The 23581-nt window shown below is 39.2% G+C and overlaps 1 protein-coding gene and 1 long non-coding RNA gene across 2 annotated transcripts in view; one reads left to right on the top strand and one right to left on the bottom strand.

Annotated features, from left to right (window-relative positions):
- The window catches only part of LOC125100471 (uncharacterized), a 72068-nt gene that overhangs the window by 10311 nt on the left and 38176 nt on the right, over window positions 1-23581 (bottom strand). Inside the window, exon 2 of the long non-coding RNA XR_007127561.1 lies at window positions 15223-15337. This is a non-coding gene — a long non-coding RNA (uncharacterized LOC125100471). The remainder of the gene's footprint in view (window positions 1-15222; window positions 15338-23581) is intronic.
- FBN2 (fibrillin 2) overlaps window positions 1-23581 on the top strand; it is a 251941-nt gene that overhangs the window by 222009 nt on the left and 6351 nt on the right. The window contains exons 53-62 of the mRNA XM_047730648.1: window positions 362-481; window positions 1686-1808; window positions 2520-2651; window positions 11472-11597; window positions 13140-13346; window positions 14391-14516; window positions 16061-16183; window positions 17406-17522; window positions 18350-18478; window positions 20178-20297. Of these exons, the coding sequence (XP_047586604.1) occupies window positions 362-481; window positions 1686-1808; window positions 2520-2651; window positions 11472-11597; window positions 13140-13346; window positions 14391-14516; window positions 16061-16183; window positions 17406-17522; window positions 18350-18478; window positions 20178-20297 (1323 nt within the window). The remainder of the gene's footprint in view (window positions 1-361; window positions 482-1685; window positions 1809-2519; window positions 2652-11471; window positions 11598-13139; window positions 13347-14390; window positions 14517-16060; window positions 16184-17405; window positions 17523-18349; window positions 18479-20177; window positions 20298-23581) is intronic.

Genomic DNA, 23581 nt, shown 5'->3' with positions numbered 1-23581 from the left:
TCAACCAAATATACAAACTCTGACGTGCCCAGAGCTGTACAGTTGCCAAAACCAGTAATGGGAAAGAGCTCCATTTTACCTTATGATTTCCCACACCTGCTCTTGTAGCAGAAGATGACACCCCTCTATGGGTTTGTGACTTTTAGGGGTGGCTTTCTGGGGACTCAGAGCTTGACACACCTGATCCCCAGGGCTCCTCTGCACTGAATCAACGCCAGCCAGCCATCCAAGGCCAAGGAGGGTGCAGAGTTGGGTGTGCCCTGTAGAGATCCTGGAAATGTGTGCAGGCCAGGTGGGTATGCATGGGCATGCTCATATCAAACTAAAACTCTGCAAATCGTTTGGCACTTTCTCTTCTCAGATACTGATGAATGTTCTATTGGCAATCCATGTGGGAATGGTACATGCACCAATGTTATTGGGAGTTTTGAATGCAACTGCAATGAAGGCTTTGAGCCAGGGCCCATGATGAACTGTGAAGGCGAGTGATACTTTTCTTTATTATTATTTCTATAGAAATTGTTTCTCAGTGTCTCAGCTTTTACTTCTGTGGCTTTGATATTCTACTGATGATTATGTTCATCACAAATACCTTTTCCTTTACCCCGGTGAGCATAGTTACAGTCGCTGCTTTATTTTATTTTATTTTTTTTTAAAGATTTTATTTATTTATTTGACAGAGAGAGATCACAAGCAGGCAGAGAGGCAGGTAGAGAGAGAGGAGGAAGCAGGCTCCCTGCTGAGCAGAGAGCCCGATGCAGGACTCGATCCCAGGACCCTGAGATCATGACCTGAGCCGAAGGCAGTGGCTTAACCCACTGAGCCACCCAGGCGCCCCTACAGTCACTGCTTTAAAGCCCTTGTCTGGTGGCATCTTGGTCACCTCAGAGTTGGCATCTCTGGTGGTGTTTTCCACTTGAAGTTGGCATTCCATTTTCATGGCTCCTCAGCAGGTTAGAGAATTTGGGATTATACCATGGATGTTGTGAGTGATCTCTTTGAAATCAGTTGTATTACTTTGAAGAATGTTGATGCTTTTGTTTTAGCAGGCAGTTAACCTTGGTGAACATAAAAGCAGAGTGTCAGGCTTGCGGAAGTTAGTGGTTCAGATTTCAGTTTCTTTTATAAGCCCCAGTGTGGCTAGCTTCTTTGATTTTGCCCCACACATGCCTGGTTAAGTCAGCAACATAAGCCTTTATGCAAAAAAAAAAAAAAAAAAAAAAAAAAAGTGTGTCTTCATCTTTGGCCCTCTCCTATCCGGGGCTCCCCCTCACTCTTGAGCAGCCTTGGTTGCCCCTAGCTCCCTTCCCTGATTGCTCTGGATAGAAGCTCAGGAAGTTTCTACTGAAGATGTACCTGCCAGGTGCTGCTCCTGCCAGAACTATGGCCATCCACAGGGTAATTTCAGAAAAAATAAAAATAAACAAAGAAAAAAACTAGGAATTTATGTCTTGTTTGTTTGCTGAGTTTCAGCTCACCACTAGGAACTACTTCAGGTAGCTGTTTCTGTTTTTGTTTTTGTTTTCAGTTTATAGTTGCTACTTGTTGAAGGATGAGTTCGTGAGGTACCACTTCTCCATACCAGAGTTGGGAGTTCTGTTATCTTACTGCTTTCTCTATGACCAGTGTCATGTAAACAATTAAAACTGTAGGCTCAGGACATACCTGCCTGTTTCCTTGATCAGATATCAATGAGTGTGCCCAGAACCCACTGCTGTGTGCTTTCCGCTGCATGAACACCTTCGGGTCCTATGAATGCACGTGCCCGATTGGCTACGCCCTCAGGGAAGACCAGAAGATGTGCAAAGGTAAGGCGGCGGGAAAGAGAATAGTTAACACTACATTTGCCACACTGGAAACGTTTTTTAATGATCTTATAGTTCTTTACTGTCTTCTTCTAGAGTTTACAGACATGTATCTGACATTTTGCTGGTAGATTCCCATACCTAGATAGCAAGACACTGGATGGTCTACCCCAGCAAGTCAAAGATAAAACGGGTTGAAGAGCCCACCATTGTCACACTCTTGGACTCTTACTAAAGCAAAGACTGCCTTTCCTGAACTACTCTTTTTTACTGCATTTTTTATTTAAATTCAATTAGCCAACATATAGAACGTCATTAGTTTCAGCTGTAGAGTTCAGTGATTAATCAGTTGCACATAACACCCAATGCTCATCACATCTTGTGCCCTCCTTAATGCCCATCTCCCAGTTACCCCATACCCCCACCCACCTCCCCTCCAGCAACCCTGTTTGTTTCTTAAAATTCAGAGTCTCTTGTGGTTTTTCTCCCATTCTGATGATGTCCCATTCAGTTCCTTCCTGAACTTCCTGTCATTAGGACCAATGCCGAAGCTTTCATATATCTAGAATATAGCCAAGAGTTGGAAAAGACTTGGCTCCTCCTTTCTGTCACACAGTAGCATTTTAAGAGCCAGGAACCCAAAACTAAGACTTCAAAATCCAAAACAGTAGACTGCTCCTAAGAGTTTTGTTTTTCATTAAAAATATTTTCTAGATCTGGATGAATGTGCTGAAGGGCTCCATGACTGTGAGTCTAGAGGCATGATGTGCAAGAACCTGATTGGCACCTTCATGTGCATCTGCCCACCTGGCATGACCCGACGGCCGGACGGAGAGGGCTGTGTGGGTAAGCTGCATGGCGCGGCGTCTGCTTACTTAATATGCCTGCCTGGAGACAGACTGACCACACTATGCAAGAACCACCCTCACTCCAGGCCACTTCTTTTTCTAGTTCTTTCAAGGCTGTTCTGTAGCTGGAATTCTTCCATCTCGGGGGCCGCGCCGGTAGAATGTGGTTTGAATCATGCAGTGCCAGTGAGGCCTGTCCTTGCTTTCATCCTTCTATATCCTGTAAATTTAAAACACTTAATAGAGAAGAGTAGGACAACTCCTTGAAACAATTCTGCTTGTGTAGCGAAATAAATGAGTGGGTGTTCTCACTTTGTATCATCCCATCAGTGAGGAGAGGAAGAGGCAGATCATCTCCAGACACCGGTCACAAGTTGGGTAGGCCTGGGACTTGGCTGTATTGTTTATAACATACTTGGACCTCAGTTAATTCATGTGTAAGTGGAAGAGGTGAGGCTGGCTCTCTAAGTTGGCTTCGGGAATCTAAAATGTTTGGTTTTATGGTACATGTCACAGTCCCCTGGCACGTACAGTGGCCGTGGCCACGGCCGCCTGACCCGTTTATCTCAGCACTTGTTTCCCCAAAGTGCTGGCACCTGGGATGGTGCAGTCCAATTTTCCTCCTCCTTGAGAAGAGATCATTCCCCTTCCTTGAATTAAGAATCTTCTGTTAGGATCCTAGCCTTCAATCCCTTGAAAATTGTGGAAGTATATGGAGAGACATATGAAGATAGTGAAAAATGTCTTATTTTGGAGAAAAAGATCACAAAATTAGATTTCTGAAAAATGAACCTATCAGTGATTGCCTGGTACTAGAAGCCAGAACTGGAGAGTGGCTACAAAAGGATACCAGGGACCTCTTTGGGAGCTGGAAACGTTTTTTTTTTTTTTTTTTAAATGATGCTATTTGTTGGCTTTTTTTTTTAATTAACATAGAATGTATTAGTTGCTTCAGGGGTACAGGTCTGTGAGTCATCAGTCTTACACAATTCACAGCACTCACCATAGCTCATACTCTCCCCAATGTCCATAACCCAGCCACCCTATCCCTACCCCCCCACCCCGCAGCAACTGTCAGTTTATTTTGCAAGATTAAGAGTCTCTCATGGTTTGTCTCCCTCCTGATCCCATCTTGTTTCATTTTTTTCCTCCCTCCCCCTCATAACCCCCACCCTGCCTCTCAAATTCCTCATATCAGAGAGATTACATGATAATTGTCTTTCTCTGATTGACTTATTTCACTTAGCATAATACCCACTAGTTCCATCCATGCCATTGCAAATGGCAAGATTTTATGGGGGTTTTGATGGCTGCAATAGTATTCCATTGTGTATATATACCACATGTTCTTTATCCATTTATCTGTTGATGGACATCTAGGTTCTTTCCATAGTTTGGCTATTGTGGACATTGCTGCTATAAACATTCAGGTGCCTGTGCCCTTTCAGATCACTACATTTATATCTTTAGGGTAAATACCCTGTAGTGTGATCGCTGAGTCATCGGGTAGCTCTATTTTCAACTTTTTGAGGAACCTCCATACTGTTTTCCAGAGTGGCTGCACCACCTTGCATTCCCACCAATAGTGTAGGAGGGTTCCCCTTTCTCCACATCCTCTCCAATACCTGTTGTTTCCTGACTGGTTAATTTTAGCCATTCAGACTGGTGTGAGGTGGTATCTCACTATGGTTTTGATTTGTATTTCCCTGATGCCAAGCGATGTTGAGCACTTTTTCATGTGTCTATTGGCCATCTGGATGTCTTCTTTGCAGAAATGTCTGTTCCTGTCTTCTACCCATTTCTTGATTGGATTCTTTGTTCTTTCAGTGTTGAGTTTGATAAGTTCTTTATAGATTTTGGATACTAGCCCTTTATTTGATAGGTCATTTGCAAGCATCTGGGAGATGGAAATTTCTAAAAGTGGATTGTGATGACCGCACGACTCTGTAACTTACTAAAAATCACTGACTTGCGCACTTAAGATATGCAGATTTTATAGCAAGTAAATTACACCTCAAAAAACGATTTGAAAAAGTGAATCTAACACAGGAGGAGAGATACAAGGATATTCACTCCAACTTTGTTCATAGTAATAACAACAACAAAAAGGACTAGAAAACAACCCAAATGCCCATCACAGGAAGACAGTGAAATAAACCCGGCATTTCGATGCTGTTAGATGTCGCACAGCTGGTCAGGGAGTAAGGTGTACATGTGTATATATGGAAGTAGAACTCTAAATGTCTACTTACAGAACAATACATAATATGTCATATTTTAAAGAAAATTATAGTACTATGTTTTTTGTAGGTATGTATGTAAGCAAGTAAATACACAGAAAAAATTTTTAAATTTTTGCAGAAGATAAACCCCACTTCACAGAAGGAATTACCCTGAGAGAAGATACTAGGATTAGAGGGTACTACTCTGAAGCAAATTCAAACTTATCTGTCAATTTTAATTTTTTTACAAAACAATGGAATTTGTGAATTACATGTGTAGTATAAAATTAATTTTTAAATGTCTGCAACAACTGATGAGACTGATTTCACAGTTTCTCTTAATCTCTTAGGTATTTCATTCTATATACACTACTTACTAAAGTTAAAAATAGATGACATCAGCGGTACAGTTATGCAGTGGTTCCTTCAGAAACACTGTTCTCCCACAATCTGAAAACCTAGAAGATACACCAGACTCCTGAGCCATGTTTACAAACTCCCATATGTTTCTCAGAGTCTCACGCGGCTCAGATGCTAACATGCTTGAAAGGGTAGGGTACAAGGGGACTGTATGAAAGGTAATGTTAACCATCCTGCCTTCCTAGAGTACATGAGATCCATTTTCATTTCCTTCTATTTTTTTTAAATACTTTGAGTGTGTATGTCTGTTTGAATTTCATCTGGCTAAAATACTTAGAAATGTGGGGTTTTTTTAATACCTGGAAAATTTTTATTTTTATAACCAACGAATTTTTACTTTACACAGTCACTACATTTACCTGTGCATTTCCTGGGAGCAAGGGAGAAGGCACTGGGACCACATCAGGAACCCAGTTTTCTGGTCTTAGATGTGCCATAAATGAGCTGGGTGACTTGAAAGAGGCTTAATTCTCTTTCCTTCAGTCTCCTCCTCTGTGGAGCGAGAAACTACATGATTTGGGTGGGAGAAGGTGGAGGAGAAGGGTTTTAGCTCTAATATTCTATGACCCCGTGTGCTTGGTTTTTCAAAGAAAAGACGTAGGGCAGCATTATACATTTGGAATTTCTTCATTGTTAAAAGATGCTACAGAAGATACAGGTTCTAAAACATTTCTGATACTTGGGCTTTCATGGCACCATGCCAGTAGTGGAACCTTCTGTAGAGCTTTCTTTGATCATCAGAAAACTCTTTGTAGCAAAGTTCCATTTCATACAGACATGTTTTTATAGTTAGAAATTCCATTTATTATGGATATAGAATATAGAAATTCCAGCCAAATTATTATTATAAATAAAAATTTACTTATTTTTAAATAAATAAGTGTGTACAAATGTCAGAATGAGAATGAAAGATAAAACCACAAAAAAAACAATAAAAATGCTGAGTACAGTGAAACTGGAATCCAACAAAATTATCCCCAAAATGTCAAGTACAATAGAAACTGAAAGTATTACAAGCTCAGATTTAGACGTATAGGAAATCTAAAACCCTACAGAAAACGATAAATACAGTCACAGATGAAATTTTTCCCATTGAAGTATATTTATACACAGAGTTACATTACTTTCAAGTATTTACAGCCCAGTGAATCTCCCAAGTTTATATATCATGCTTTGCTCACCCCCAGCATAGCCACCAGTTGTCACTATGCATTGCTGTAATAGTATCATCAACTGTATTCCTTAGGACGTGCCTTTTATTTCTGTGGCTTTTTCGGTTCCTGCCTGGAAACCTATACTTCCCGCTCCTCTTTGCCCATTTTGCCCAACCTCTCCACTGCCTTTCTCTCTGGGAACCATCAGTTTGTCTGGTTGTGCTATTTGTGTATATTTTATTCACTGGTGTTCTTAGATCCCACATAGGAATGAAATCATATGGTATTTGTCTCTCTCAGTCTGACTTATTTCACTTAGCATAAAAACATCTAGATCCCTACATATTGTCTCAGATGGCACGCCCTCATCCTTTTTATGACTGCATAATATTCTGTTGTGTGTATGTCCTACATCTTCCTTCATTATCCATTTGTCTATCAGTGAATGCTCAGGTTGCTTCCATATCTTGGCTATCATAACTAATGCTTCAGTAAACAAAGGAGTGCACATATCTTTACAAATTAGTGTTTGCATTTTCTTTGGGTAAATACCCAGTAGTGGAATTACTGGCTCACAGAGTTTTTCTATTTTTAATTTTTTTTGAGGAACCTCTGTACTGTTTTCCACAGTAGCTGTACAAGTTTGCATTCCCACCAACTGTGTTTGAGGATTCCTGTTTTTCCCACATCCTTGCCAACAGTTGTTATTTCTTGACTTTTTGAGTTTAGCCATTCTGACTGGAGTAAAATGATACCTCATTGTTGTTGTGATTTGCATTTCCCTGATGATTAGTGATGTTGAACATCTTTTGATTTGTCTGTTGCCCATGTGTATGTCTTCTTTGGAAAAGTATGAACTCAGTTCCTCTGAGTGTTAGTCACTGTTCTTTTGGTGTTCAGTGGTACAAGTTATTTATATATTTTGAATAGTTACCCCTTATCAGATACAACAGATGAAATTTGATTCTGCAGTATACTATGCCCAGTAATTATTTTTAAGTAAATTTTTTAAATAAATAAATGAATAGGAAAACCTAATAAATAGAAAAATTTTATCCAGATCATTAAATTTTAATGAAAATGTTGACAATACTATTGATTATTCATTTTGAAATGAATAAAATTTATTTCAAAATGCAGTTTGATATATCAGTGAAGGGATGGAATGCTTTGCTTTTAAGATAATGGAATTTAAAAAAAAAAAAAAATGTTCCCTCGCTCCATCTCCTGAAGATTTAGAAATACAGCTGAGGAGGGAAGAGTGTTATTTATTTAAATGAGGAATGGTCCAAATACGGACTCTGAAGAATATCTTTCAAATATTATAAAATCTCAATCAAAAACACTTAAGAGGCTCAGTGACATATTCTTCCTTAGACTTTAACAGAATACAGATACCTTTCAAAGTAACTGCCCCAAGTTAAGAGTTCATCCAGCAGTCTTTGAGTAGAAGCCTGGGAACACAGGTGAGTGAGAGAAACATTAAATGTTTCTGTAGAAGCCTAGTTCCACACTGAGTGTGAAGAGGGAAAACAGTTGACATGCTAAGAACTTTACTTAGAGCCACAGTGACGTCCTAAATTACCAAGAAACTTGGTATGTACTCTTGGTGGGAACGTAAACTGCTAAGGCCATTAGGTATGGATTTTGGGTTTCCTCAAGAAATTAAATATAGAACCACCATATAACCCAGCATTCCCACTTCTGGGTATATACCCAAAGGAGAAAAGCATTATCTTAGAAATATACCTGAACTCCATTGTAGCATTACTGGCAATAGCCAAGGTATGGAAACATCCTAAGTGTGTATCAGTACATGAACGGACAAGAAAACATACACACACACACAGGATTCAGGGAATCCTGTCATTTGTGAGAACATATGAATGAACCCAAAGGGCAATATGCAAAGTGAAATAAGCCAAAGAAAGACATGGTATCACTTATATGTGGAATCTAAAAAGATAAAAATAAACACATTGAACTCAGAGAAATAATGGAGAAAAATATTTGCCAGGGGCTTCAGGGGACGGTGGGGGGTGAGGGGGAAAGGGAGAGGCTGGTAAAAGTATACAAACTTACCTGTATAAGATGAATAAGATCTAAGGATCTAATGTGTGATGTGGCAACTATAGCTGATAACACTGTACTATGTAACTGAAATTTGCTAAGAGAACAGAACTTAAATATTTTCACACAGAAAAAGGGCAAATATGTGAGGTAATGGGTGCACTAAATCACTCGAGAGACGAATCCTTTAACATTATCCCTCAATAAATCTGGAAATAAGAACAAAATAGGAATCAGAGTGCTGAGGGGGAAAAAAGAAAAAGAAATTTGTCCTGAAGGGGAACACAGTTGAGGTGCTAGATTTAGTGGTATACGATGTTATTAAAAGAGATAGTTTGGGACGCCTGGGTGGCTCAGTGGGTTAAGCTGCTGCCTTCGGCTCAGGTCATGATCCCAGGGTCCTGGAATCGAGTCCCACATCGGGCTCCTTGCTCAGTAGGGAGCCTGCTTCTCTCTCTGCCTCTGCCTGCCGCTCTGCCTGCTTGTGCTCTCCCTCTCTCTCTCTGACAAATAAATAAATAAATAAAATCTTTAAAAAAAATAAAAAATAAAAGAGATAGTTTTTTTAAGATGGAAGTTATGAGAAAATGTGTGTTGAGAGAATAACTCATTAAAAAGGGAGAACTGTGAATTCTTGGAAGGCAATCCAGAGTACAAGTGCAAAGACTGACCTTTGAGGAAAAACAGAAAATCTTTAACTGTTGAAAAAGACAAGAGGTGGAAAGTGAGGGCCACACAGGTGGTTGGTAGTGGAGAGATGGAGGAGTTCTTATCTCTGTGTGCAGTAGTCATTGTATAAGGCGGGAGCATGGTGACATAGGAAGAAATACAGTAAGGTTTTCAAGGGAGTATTAGTTCCCATTTGAGATTTGAATCATGAGTTGAAGTGAGACCTGTTCTGTTCGTGGGTTTGTCTCCAGCCTATCATGCTGCATAGACAGAGCTAAGTGCACAAAGACAAGAGCGGTGAACAATAGCATGGTCTCTTATTGGCAGACATGATGTGACTGAGAAATTTTCAAAGGATGAAACACAGAATGCTAGAAATCAGAATTTCATATGTGGTGCAACATCACACCAAGATGTGCCCTAGTGAAATTACAAATGTCAACAGCAGAAAAAAGAAAAGAAAAAGGTTACCAGAAGAGACTTCTGGTGACTTTACGCAACTGGGACGAAAAGGAAAATGCCTACAAGGTAGGAAGAAGATCAAGACACTTTCTTCAGGTTCTCACACTAATTCTCATGCCAATGGTAGCAGAGAAAATGTAATCTAAAATTATGATACCTATCTAGCAATCTTTCAAGTTATACAACATCAGACATGGAGCAACCCCTTCAGAATGTCCAACAAGAGCCCTTCTTAAAATAATTCAGACAATGAAAATACAATCAAAATAAAGAGAAAAACCAGATTTCCTGCAAATGAACAGTAACACTGGGTAAAAGGAAACAATATTTTTCCTAAGATTCTAAGAAAAATAATTTTGAACTGAAATTCTATACTCAGTCTAGTAAGAAAAAAAAAGACATTATCAGAATCATATTCTAGAGTATTTACCACCCACATACCATCTGTGAAAGGATTACCAAACTAGATACTCCAATATTTTGTTTTATTAATCCAAAAGGATGGAGTACTATGCATGAAGCAATGGTAAGCCAAGGAACCAGGAAACCTCATGATTTGGTTTACAAAGATAAGGATGGCACATTAAAGAAAATATCTAACAAACCAAAATTTCTAGATCACAGCGGTGTGGCAGGTGGCACCAGGAGAGAGCAGAAGGAACTCATGCCAGAGACGTGTGAAACTGGTTCTTGTTGAAACCGATAGGAAAGTATTCATTACAAATACGTATTGAAGCTTTTCATGGTTATCACTGAAAAGACAGAAAGAAGATTATAATTTCCAGACATGAGATGGAGACAAGAGGAAGGTATAGAAATCTAGACTATTGTAAGAAATCCTGAGTGAGGGAGGGCAGGAGCATGGTAGATATAAAACAAAATAAAATGACAGGTAAGAATTCAAACACATCAGCAGTCACAATAGAGAAGAATAAACTGCTACTTAAAAGGTGGACATACTTTTTTAAAACTCCTTTAAATCCACTTCGGTGCTTTTTCTATGAAAGATACCAAGTCAAAAGGTGACATAGATTGACAATAAAGGGATGGAACAAAACACTGAGGGCAAATACTGATAAAAAGAAAGCACAAGCAAAATAAATATCAACAAATTACAGATTAAAAATTAAGTATAAAGATGAAAGCAGTTTATCAAAAAATCTCATTATCATGAGCTCCTTTATGTTCATAATAACAGAGCTTCAAAAAAAAAAAAAAAAAAAAGCCCCAAGCAGAATTTTACAGAATACCAAATACAGTAAGGACAAAAGAGATTTTAATAAAGAAGTTTTGCTCTAATTTATCACCAGCCAAAAGAGCATTACTACCTAAATTCCTTCCCTCGCTAGTGGCTCTCATACACCACACTACTCCCATGATTTCACTCAAAGCTAGTCTGGAAGCTTACCCTTCATCCCTGCCTGTGTGGCTTTAGCCCTATTCTCTACCCATCCCTAACACCTCCCGCTGCTCTGCTCCCATCCTCTCTCTCCTGTCACAGGGTGTCCTGGCACCCTCTTCCCCATAGTTCTTTTTCACCTCTGGTATCACAGGGCAAAGTCTAGGTCTTGTGGAGGCCAATTTTCATCAAACACCATCCCACCAACACCACCAACACAAAGGAAAACACTTTGTTAAGAAAGAATCCACCTAAAGGATGAAGTTAAAAATAAACCCATATTCCTATAGGATTGGCTTTTTATCCCATCATATTAGTATTTTGGTGAGGAAGTTTTAAATAAAAGATAACCCACTCAAGGATAATTTGAAAAGAGTAATTTTATAATCTTCTCATTATTCACCCTATTTGTTTTCCCAAAGATGAAAATGAATGCAGGACCAAGCCAGGAATTTGTGAAAATGGGCGCTGTGTTAACACTATCGGGAGCTACAGATGTGAGTGTAATGAAGGATTTCAGTCAAGTTCCTCAGGCACTGAATGCCTTGGTAAGTGACACCTGAGTGTATTTAACCTGGTAAATAAAACATTTGTTTTATGATGTCATCACAGAAGAGCTCTACGTATGTATTCTTGCCTGTTAAAAAAATCCCCCAATCTGAATAATCCATATACTTCTTCTTAAAGGTACACATCTATCAAAATGACGTATTTCTGTGCATGCGCATTGTATGCACATCTATGCGTAATGTAAATAGCCATTTTAAATGAAGTCTTTCCAAAATTAAGATTAATTAAGCTCTGTGGAAAATGTGACTTTAGTAAAACTTACATCAGGAGATGATTTAATTCCAAAAGAAAATATTTGCTATGTGAGGTAAGCTTTGCTGCATTAGTAATATTAAAGCAAATGCCACACTTCAAAAATGCAGTGAAGGTCAATTTTTATTTTATGATGCAGAAAAAATGTTTTACAAAATATTTTCCTGTGGAAAATATAAATTTCAGACATTATGTTGCATTTTAATTGCTAAAATGCATACATTATAAACCATTTCACCTAATTATGAGCAGGTGTAAAAGTATGGAGAGGTAAAATATAAGGCAAAATGAGCACTCATCACTTGATCTGATAGAAAAACAGCATGTTTTAGCCATATCAGATATTTTTCCAAATGATGTCACTGCATTGAATCCTAGGAAATTGTTAGTCAAGAAAATAAATTTTGTTTACTGATGTCTTCAATCCAGACCCTTACTCTACCCACCAATCTTTCTGGCAATAGAAGAGATAGCCTACCTACTGCAATGTACTGCTCTGTTCCTATTATTAAGGTTTCACTAGGATGGTTCATTAAACCATATTAAAGATTTATTTGCCTATTTACATAAGATAAATTCCTTTCTTTATACTAAAAAAAATCTGCTTATTCCAAATACTCTTTTAGATGTAGAAAAGATGAGATTGGATTGAAAACGTACCAAGATTGTAACACCATCCAGGATTTACTTTTCAAAAACAAATCCTGATACTCATTTGCTTATTTAAAGGGAAATAATTTGGGATGCCTTGGTGGCTCAGTCAGTTAAGCATCTACCTTTGGCTTATGTCATGGTCCCAGGGTCCTGGGAGCCAGTCCCTGCTGAGCAGGGAGCCTGCTTCTCCCTCTGCCCGTTGCTCCCCCTGCTTATGATCTTGCTCTCTCTCTCTCTGCCCAAACAAATAAAATCTTTAAAAATAAAGGAAATAATTTCATTTCATTTTTCTTTTGTTTGTGTTCTACAGGAATGGTAGTTTACTATCAGTTAGTTGCGGATGGGTTGAAGAAAAATAAATCGATTCCCTAAGCATATTATCACTTTTTATCAGATTTAATAAACTATAGTAAAAGAACACACCGTGGACTCCTTCTCCAGCAGCTCTATAATCGTGAAGCCATCTGAAGGAGGGCAGCTCTTCACAGAGAATAGTACTTATCTTTGAGAAAGTTTGTGCCAGGAAGAAAAACACTGGCTGACCTATTGTGTTTGAAGAGGAGGAGGGTGGGTGTTCCGTGTCACTGACGCTCACTCCCCACATGTGATTTCAGACAACCGACAGGGACTCTGCTTCGCAGAGGTGCTGCAGACCATGTGCCAGATGGCATCCAGCAGCCGCAACCTTGTCACAAAGTCCGAGTGCTGCTGTGATGGGGGGCGAGGCTGGGGTCACCAGTGTGAGCTTTGCCCACTTCCTGGAACGGCCCAGTACAAAAAGATCTGTCCTCACGGCCCAGGATACACCACTGATGGAAGAGGTGAGGAGCTGAGGGAACGTCCCGCACATTGTCGATGCAGTTAACAGTAATTGATTCATTGGAAGGAAAAGTGAAAAATCTATAAAATGGCTAAAATATTTGTATGCATGTGTGTTTGTATATGCTTTTTGCTAATGATTAAGAGACTTCAAAGGAAGTAATCTTCATACTGAATCTAAGAGCAGAACTTACTAGGAAACAGAAGCCTGAAGCTTAGGTAACAGTAAGTAATTTTCTTGAGATCACATGTTTTCTAAGGGATGGACCCAGAAGTGGAACACATCTGCCTGACCCCAAAGGCCATGTCTGTAACCCCCAAACTCTACTTGCTTTATTTAAATAGGTGTTGCTTATTTGAGTGTGCACAAGGACACAGTCTGGAACATATTTACAAACCAAGCCTCATAATCTGTTAGTGGTTTCCAGTTTTTTTTGTTGTTGTTTTTTTTTTTTCTCCCTGAGACTACTCCTCAATTGAAGTTTATACCTAAAGGCTCTAACTTTGGAGATAATTCTAGCCTCTGACCCATTATTCCCCTTTGTTTCCTTTTTTTTTTTTTTTTTTTTTTTTTAAACAACCACCTGAGAGACTGTCCTGAAAAGATACCATTTTCTTCTACAACTGTACAGGCTATTGGCCCTGGGCCCAGTTACTCTGCTCATGAAATCCTTTCTTGAGAGTCTAATCCAAGTGTGGATATGAGGTCCAGGAGTGGGAAATCACCACAAATCCCAGATTAATTGGACTTCAGAGAGGTAGCTTTCTACGCCGCGCCAAAACAGTTCATACTTAGATTACAAAATGAGTAGACTGAAGCTGGGCTCTCAACAGAGCCTCATTTATAGACCTACCTCTTCCAATCCCTCCCGAATATTCTTTCTTCCCGTCCATGTTGCTGAAGTGATGAGGAGGTACCCGAGCGCTGTTGTGAATGTTATTTGCTAGTTATTTCATGTCAATCCCTTTGTTTCTCTTAGGTTCTCACCAGTTTCATCCTTGCATGTATAATAAGTGTGTGTTGTGTATTTTTTCCCCACACACAGATATTGATGAATGTAAGGTGATGCCAAACCTCTGTGCCAATGGTCAGTGCATCAATACCATGGGCTCATTCCGATGCTTCTGCAAGGTCGGCTACACGACAGACCTCAGCGGCACCTCGTGTGTAGGTACGTCTGGGGGTAGCCAACTGCTGTTTCCTAGAGCCACTGCTGGCCCCGCGGTAGGTTTACCATGGAGCGCCGCAATGTTCCTTATGCAGTCATGCCGTTCCTTTCAGGAATGTGGTTCCTGGTATCACAGTAGTTGTCCTTGCCCAGTAAACTGCGACACAGAACTGTTCAGTTCATCAGGAAGTGTTCAGTCACGGAGTGTAAAACTACAAAATCTGCTTCACCATTTTATATTTTAATTTAAAATTAGAAGTACACCTTCGTTTGTCAGTCTCTTGATGAAAGAAGAGGGCTCCTGACGGTGAGCCTGTGTGTGAGTCTATGTAGGGAGAGCGCTTTTGTGCTTTTTCCTCATTGCTGGGTTTTTGCATAAAATATACGAATGAAGCCTCCTGTAAAATTTGCAGTTGCAAAGCAGTGTCAGGACAGAATCCTTCTACATTTTTCACAATCTTTTTTCTAATTTAACTTCTCACACCCACACTATTCTGTACCAGTTGAGGGCAGGGGGTGGGGAGCTTGCTTCTAATGGGTCTTTCCAAAGGATTTGACTTAGTTTTCACTGAAGAAAAAGAAGTCTCTTCTCTTCCATATTAATCAACTTGCATGGTAGTCCATTAAAGTACCTATTTTAATAACAAACACACCCGGCATGAAAAGGTTCAGATAAACCAAACTGGCCCTTTGTAAGCATTTGACTCACTTGGTTGGGCATGAGAGTCCTTGAGAACAGGCTAGCATCACGAGCTTCTGGTATGCTGGGGGCATCCATCAGTGTCCTTCACGAGGAAATGGAGATTATTTGCTGTCCATCAGTGCTAGCAGAGAATGCAAGGGAGGACGATTTGGGAGGGTTGTTTTGACTCAGGATGTGAGCAGAGTGTGTAGAATCTACAAGGCACCGTGCTGTGTGCTGGGGCTCTGCTATCTGTGGGCTAAAAGAAAAGAGGGAGACGTTACTGAACCCTGCAAGGAGAAAACTATGCACCAAGGGCTGCTTTAAAAGGTACCGTGACCTCTGATCCAGTGACTTGGAGCCTGAGCCATCTTGCAGGGTGAGTGGAACGAAGTAAGGACCAGACAGAAGACAGAGGGCAAGAGACCCTGCTGACTGTGTGTGTGCAGTGGAGCTGCCGGGCCAGGAGCAGCAAGGGCCTGACTGAGGGGCGGCGAGCCTGTGGGACCCCACGGTGCTCAGCATGTCAGTTCACAGTTTAAGAGGATGTCTTCCAGATTCATATGTAAGGAGAAGCTCTTAAGAAAATGATCCTTGTGGTGTAAACCAGAGTACATAAGGCTAAAGAATGCAGTGGGGTTTTTTGCCCCTGGACGTTACATGTATCCAGGAATCATAAATTGATCTACAAAGTAAACACGTATGTTACTTTCAAGATAACTGCTGTGCATCATTTTCCCCTGGCTGTTTTTCCATTTTAAGTTGAAGCCGAAAGGAAAAAGATAAAGTAGGAATATGGAGGGAGGAAAGAAGCCAGTGGTTGCTTGAAACTAAGAATTGTAATCTTGATCTCACTTTCATTTAGATCTCGATGAATGTTCCCAGTCCCCGAAACCATGCAACTTCATCTGCAAAAACACTGAAGGGAGTTACCAGTGCTCTTGTCCTCGGGGCTACGTCCTGCAAGAGGACGGAAAGACCTGCAAAGGTGAGGGACATGTCTCCACCATTCCCGACCCTCTTGTCTCCCTCCTTGCACATCCAAAGTCAGCTAGGGAGCTTTTCTGGCTGCATGGCCTTCATTAAGGAACATCTTCCCAGTGACCACTTGATTACTCACAGAAAATTCTACCAGAGGACACAGGTAGGAGGCAGGGAGAATTAAAGCCCAAATCACAGCTGTTTTCTTCTTATCTAGCAGACCACACAAAATGATAATTAAATGAACTTATATAAAACAAAAAAATGTTAGGGAGGGAAGAGATTGAAACAAATAAATAAGATTTCCTTTGCTGCTTATCTAAGATTTTATTTCCTCTCATCTATCTTTATTACTTGACTGCAGAAGATTGAAAATGAATGGGTGAATTTCATTTTTTTGCACAGGTAGTATTAAAAGTAATTATCAAACTAAAGTAGACAGTGATGATAGCTCCCGCACAAGACTCATGCATTCGGTTTTATTGTAAACCTCTCCTGTATGGAATAAATGGATTGAGGAAATTCCTGTCTAGCTAAATGTTTGAAATACAGGTTATTCTTAAGAAGATGTAGTTTTATTTCCAAGGAATACCAAATAATAATAATAATAATAATTATAGCAAGCAGTACTGTTCTCTTAGATCTTAGTGAACCGCTGTGAGTCAGTTTAATTTTGCATGTTATGAGTGCAGACAATGCATGTTTATTAAGCTTTAAAATAATGAGTGTTATAGTTTCTACATTTATTTAAATATATTCTCCCATATTAAGTTCTAATCTCACCAGAATTACATTTCGAGTTTTCTATTAGTATAGTCCAAATATAAATTCCATTTATGACTAGAATCACAGATGCCATGTTTTTGCTTCCTCTGGTGTTTATGATGCTGTGTTCACTTGGAGCCTAAGAGCCTGACTCAGTGCTTGTTTTCAGACCTTTATCAGTTTCCAGCTTCTGTTTTATTTTTATTTAACCCGCCCCCACAACTGTTCTCACAGTGAATACCCTAAGGTTCTAATTCTTGCATTTAGCGCAAGAAGTGAAGTACTGGCTGGTCACTTATTCCTCTGCTCGCCCTATGCATTATGGGAGTCTTGTGATGCTTCCAGCAGAACTCTACACGAAATACCCACAAACAGAACATGTCCATATCCTGTGGCTTCCTGAGAGGGAAGGCAGGGCCAGGTAACTCTGCACTTCTTTTTCACTGGCCTCTCTTTCACCTCAGACCTTGATGAATGTCAGACCAAACAGCACAACTGCCAATTCCTCTGTGTCAACACACTGGGAGGTTTTACCTGCAAATGCCCGCCTGGTTTCACACAACACCATACGGCCTGTATTGGTAAGACACACTGCATGTGGCAAGTTTTGCTAATTGTGGGTAGATGCATAAGAAGTGTACTTAAAATGGTAGACTATTGAATGGCTCCATACTTCATTTAGAACTGCTAGGTCATGATTACTGGTCTAGAAATAATATAGGTGTTTTTCAGAAGAATAGTATCCAAAGGCAAAAATACATGAAGTTCAAGCATATTTACGATCCAAGCACATAGACGGTAGGTATATTCCAAACAGGACCTTTAGGCTACATTCTAAATATAACCATGTATTTTCAGACTAAATATAAATAAAGGTTCATTGTGATTTAGAACATGCTAATGAACATGGTGGGTTATTTTATGTTAGAAGACACACATATGTTTTTTTTTTAAAGATTCTATTTATTTATTTGATAGAGATCACAAGTAGGCAGAGAGGCAGGCAGAGACAGAGGGAAGCAGGCTCCCCATGGAGCAGAGAGCCTGATGCCGGGAGATATCCCAGGACTCTGGGATCATGACCTGAGCTGAAGGCAGAGGCTTTAACCCACTGAGCCACCCAGGCGCCCCAAGACATACATATGTTAAGAGAGTTTCAGTCTGCATTGTCAAAAACCCAAGTCCTCAGTTGACCCAAGAGATGGTCTAATTTCACCTCTCTTGAAATACTTTTTTTTTTTTCTTTGCCACTTTTGCCTCTAACCTGAGAGTGAATCCTGGCATAGATTTCCCTCAGGTTTTCACATCTTGAACTTAGGTTTTCATGCCTCACTTTGCATTTCGTGTAGTGAAATCTGAGTCATATAATGATTGGGAAGCTTGACACTCCTCCTTCCTGCTTTGCTAGACAACAATGAATGTGGGTCTCAGCCTTCACTTTGTGGAGCAAAGGGAATCTGTCAAAACACGCCTGGAAGTTTCAGCTGCGAATGCCAAAGAGGGTTCTCTCTCGATGCCACTGGACTAAACTGTGAAGGTGAGTTTATCTGCTAAAAAATCCTTAAACTAATACAGCAAACTATTTTCTTTTAACTTGCAAGCCACCAAATGAGAAATGAGATCATCTCAAAAAGAAAAAGGTATTTAACAAAATAGAACTCAGCAACTGATTTTTGTTCATACATTTTCATATATCATTTTGGGGGCAAAGGAAAACTTTAACGTGATAGAACAAAAATTCTATATGAACTGACTGTTAAAGTAACTGGAGTCTTTGCCTAATTACTGATCAAAAAAAAACTGAAAAGGAATTCTGTAGCTAGTAATTCTGTAACAGTAGTGTACAGGTACATCAGAAAAAAATGATGGACTTTTTTCCATGATAACTAAATGTGTGAAAGTTAAGTGTAAGAAAAGAAACAGTTATCAAAGAGAATTGTAAAATATATGAAAGCTCTGGGGAAAGTGATAGCTGTTTCCATTTTATTTGTTCTGAAACTCCTCCTATTCACTCTCTTCTCTAAAAATGGGCATTTTCTGTTAAGCCACCCACCCTCACAATAGGTATTTCATGTAAAGTCAAAGAAACATTTAACTGGGAATAAAATAAGAATCTACCTATACTCAACAAAATATTATACTGTTCTCCAATATTTCCACTGCAAGGGCTAATATAGTAGAATTGGTATCTTTTACAAAACACCCATGCCAGAAATTATAAGACTCTGTACATTCCCTTATGTTTTTATAAACTATTGCAGTTTAAGTCCTTAATTGATTTTAGTGCCCCTTTATTATTCTTTGGGATTTATGATTCTGGATTCTAGAAATATATTCAGGGTTTTTAATATACTCTTTATAAGAAGTATAAGACATGTATAAATCTAATTTGTAGCCAAGAAAAGTTCAGTTTTAAAGATTTCCATTTTAACATTATATATTTGAAGTCCTTGAAACTTCTAAAGTATTCTGAACATACAGCTGCTTGCCACGTGTAAGTTCAGCCTGTGACCATCCACATAAGATACCATTTATTAATTAGCCATATAAATTTGTTATATACACATCAAACATGCCAATTTTATTTCACTCTTTATGAGTAGATTTCAAAGTCTCAGTTGTCATTCCAAAAGAGTATGCATATGTGGACAAAGAAATTTTTCCATATGTTGTAATAATACCACATCATATCTAAAAATAATATATTTAAATACTTAAATTTTTCATCTAATTAATGTCAAATGGTAATAAAATTTTTTGCATGCAAAACAATTATACTTTTTAGATATCTCTGTAGTGCTTATATCCTCCCAAACATGAAGATTTTTATTAAGATTTATTTACTTACTTATTTTAGCGCATGAGTGGGTCATCGACTCTTGGTTTTGGCTTAGGTTGTTATCTCAGGGTCATGAGATCGAGCCCTACATCGGACTCTATGCTCAGCGGGAAGTCTGCTTGAGATTCTGTCTCCCTCTCTCTCTACCCTTCCCCACCTCTCTCAAATAAATAAATCTTTAAAAAAGGAAAAAAAAGAAGAAGGTGGGTTCTTATCTCAGAACTATTCTTTGTATTGCAGGCTAATAACCATGTGACTTGGAAAAACTGACAGCCTCTCTGTGTGTCTTGTTTATCAGTTCTCCTGATAATAGTTAACGCAGGTTGTGTTTGGACGTCATTTAAGAACAGTAGAGGAAAGGGGGTGCATAAGTATCTTGCCGGGATTGTTTTTGCAGATGTGGATGAATGTGATGGAAACCATAGGTGCCAACATGGCTGCCAGAACATCCTGGGAGGCTACAGGTGTGGCTGTCCTCAAGGGTATATTCAGCATTACCAGTGGAATCAGTGTGTTGGTGAGTTCTCACTTGTTACATAGCATCTGCTTTCTTACTTCAAAATATCTGTGTAAGATGAACAAGTAATAAAAGTGTTGATGTTTCAGTGTAGCCTCTGAATCCTAGAACTTTAACACCAGTCCTCTGGACAGATGCACAGACAGGGGCTCTGTGACACTAGTCTACTTGTGTATGTTTGAAAATATCCAGAATAAAAATGTTGTTGTAAGTACCCCAAAGGGAACTCAACTAAAGCTTTTATAATTACAATTTTCTACTAGATGTAATTTTAACTTTCTGAAGATGGTGTCAAGATTCATAATCTTTATTTGCTAAGGTCAGGGGCTTTTCATCATTAATTTCTTAACTTTAGATTTGGGGTTGAAGAATTGCCCATCCATCTCCCTCATAAGTCCTACATCTAAATGAATTCAGATCAGCTTAATAAGGACTGTCCCTCTGTGCTTTTCAGTTACATACATTAATGAAGAAGGCTAAGTATCTGAAGGTAGAAATTGTAGCTACTTACAGCTAATTCTGTTTAATTGAATTTGTCTCCAGACAAAAGTGTTTGTAAAATAAAGTCTCTAGGCCCTCAACCCTGTTCCTGGCACTGATAACAGTCAATGGAAATTCTCCTTTAAGAGAGAGCCTGATCAAAGAGAACATTATTCTGTGCTTGAATAGCCAGCTGATGTACTTAGCAGAGGCCTGATTTCTTGGCTCCACCTGAGTGCGCTTCATGGACCTGCCCTCAGCAGATGCCCCAACAGCAGAGCCTGAAGGAGAATCGAGGTCCTGAGGGGAGCCGGTGGGGCACTCTCCTGTGACTCTGCCATGATTTCAGTTACCCCACGTGTTTCTCAGATACTTCACTGTGAGCATCCACTTGATAATCTGATTTTATCCTTTGTGGTCTTCTCAAAAGAAATTTCTAATGACAGTTTAGTGAATTGAGAAGAGAAAATTAAGCTGAATTTCAAAGGAGGGAAGCCAACTTGGTGAAAGCCACAGAGAGGCTGTGGTCTTGTGCAAGGCCATAGACAGATGCTCCGTCAGCCCACGGATAGATGCTCATGCAGGGAATGCAGAAACCATTCGTGATCAAGAAGTTAGGGACACACTTTCCAAGGATTGTCAGAATGATGAGTTAGGCAGTCAATCAAAATGGTGAGGTTACTTCTTTTTCTCTTCACACACAAAAATGCTGCCCAAGTCCTTATGCCCGAATTGATTTATAAACAGAGGCAAAGTATAGGCACACTCTTGAGAATATAGAGATCAGTGCATTTGTAGACAGCTATTGAAACAGTGTAAAATAATTATATTGCTTTGTTTACTAAAGTGGAGGGTCTCCTATTTTATACATAATATGGACTTTTTGGTTAAATCTATGGCTCTTAAGGCAAAAGAATGATCTTCTAATATTTAATAAGTGTCAGCTTATTAAATAGAATTCTTATTTTTGAAATGTTCCTAAGTATAAATAAGAGCACCTGTGGAGTATCAGCTCACTTTCCAAGTTTTTAAGTTTTCTGGAGCTTCTGCCTGTGAACATCAAGTGCAAAAACAGCTGTAAAGGTTTTCACTAAATTGGTCTAATTTTAAAATTAAGGCTGCTGCTACATCCTAATTCCCCTTTGGGGGATTCTCTGAGTAGGCATTTCAGCAAGGCCATCACCTCCCAGCAGCTCACATAGTGTCAGGGCAGGGATTTACTTGGAAAGGTTCTAGATTCATCTGTGCAGAGTTGAGGAATCTAACTGGTCCCGACTTTAATTGCTGACTTCCTTGCTTTGAACCCTACGTAATTCCAGTGGGAATTTTAACCCAACTATATGGCAGGGATAGAATTAAACCATCAGGAACGAATAAAAGCAACAGGTTATCAAAAGAACAAGAATCCTGACAAAATACAACTTGAAAGGCCACAAATTATTTTTATCTGTTACTGCATATGTGAATATCATTACTCTTTTCATATGCTTGAGGAGGGAAATGAAGAATGAACTCTTTCAGATTTATCTGAATTCCCTTAGTAAATGGACAAAACTGTTCAGAGTCAATGCATCAGATAGTTTAATATTAAATTGTTAATACTACTGCCAACTTAAGGAAAATGACAGTTTTTTTGTGTTAATACTGAAAAAAGGTTTTAATTCAAATGAATACTTGAAAATATTTCTGGTCACTTGCCAGAGAATATTTATAACTCTGCTATATACGCTATAGAGTTTCTCAGATGTTTGCAAACATTGTAATTATTCAAAATTGAAAATAAGTATTACCCTTTGCATATAAAGAAAAATTTTTTATTAGGGAAGTTTTTGGTTATGTAGTGTTCACTAACTTCCAGTTGCTTCTGGGGTCACTTCAAAATAATTTGATCACAGCTTAGTGAAGCATAAATCAGCTCAAAGTATGTGTCAAACATGAACGTATTTTCAAAGTGAGATGACCAGAGTCCATAAAAATATACCACAATGTACATTTGTAACATACAAATATGAAGTGTTTCATGGTGCTTACAAAAACAGTACACATTTTTAAATGTTCTTGTCAGTATTATGTAAATACCATTTACTCAGTTGGTTTTGCAGATAATTTTTCTACATAACACAATGTCTAATACCATATTCATAGCAGGATTGTTTTGTTAAATTATAACCTAATTTGCATTCTGTTACAAGAGAAATACTGGATATAAATGTCAGGGTTAATGATTAGAGCAGATAAGCCTCTGTGGCAGAATGCCAAGTCTTTTGTGTTTAGAAATAAAACAGCAGTTATGTCTAAGTCATAGGCAGCCTAGTGATTAGGAATTCATTAAATACTTTCTCCTGATGAAATGAAGACTGAGAACTTGTACATGTTAGGTAATCATCACAGGTTTAGATCGAGAATTCTCTATTTTGTTGGCCTGATTTAATTGTGAAACTACAATGATGACACAAATGTTGCCGCATAATGTCTGCCCGTTCGGTAACCCACGTGCTGAACTTAATGGGCTCTGGGTTCCTGCAAGAGGCCCCAGCCGCACGGAGACCCCATCTGCACCCTCCATAAGCTCCCTGTGTGGCTGCACAGAGGCCCTTCCCTCCAGCTGCCGTGTCCTCTCCTCACACATGGACCATGTCCCCACGGGGGCTGAAACAAAAACTTGTCACATCCTAGGTCAGCAGACACACTCTGTTCCAGGGGAGTCCCAGGAATCAGCGAGAATTCCATGGAATAGATGGGACTTGTGCCCAGGGTGGAAGCTGGATTATAAGAAAGCTCAAAGGAGTCAAGCCACATTCTCT

This window comes from Lutra lutra, chromosome 5, assembly GCF_902655055.1.
Source record: "Lutra lutra chromosome 5, mLutLut1.2, whole genome shotgun sequence".
Classification (NCBI taxonomy): Eukaryota; Metazoa; Chordata; class Mammalia; order Carnivora; family Mustelidae; genus Lutra; species Lutra lutra.
This window is presented reverse-complemented; position numbering and strand designations above follow the sequence as displayed.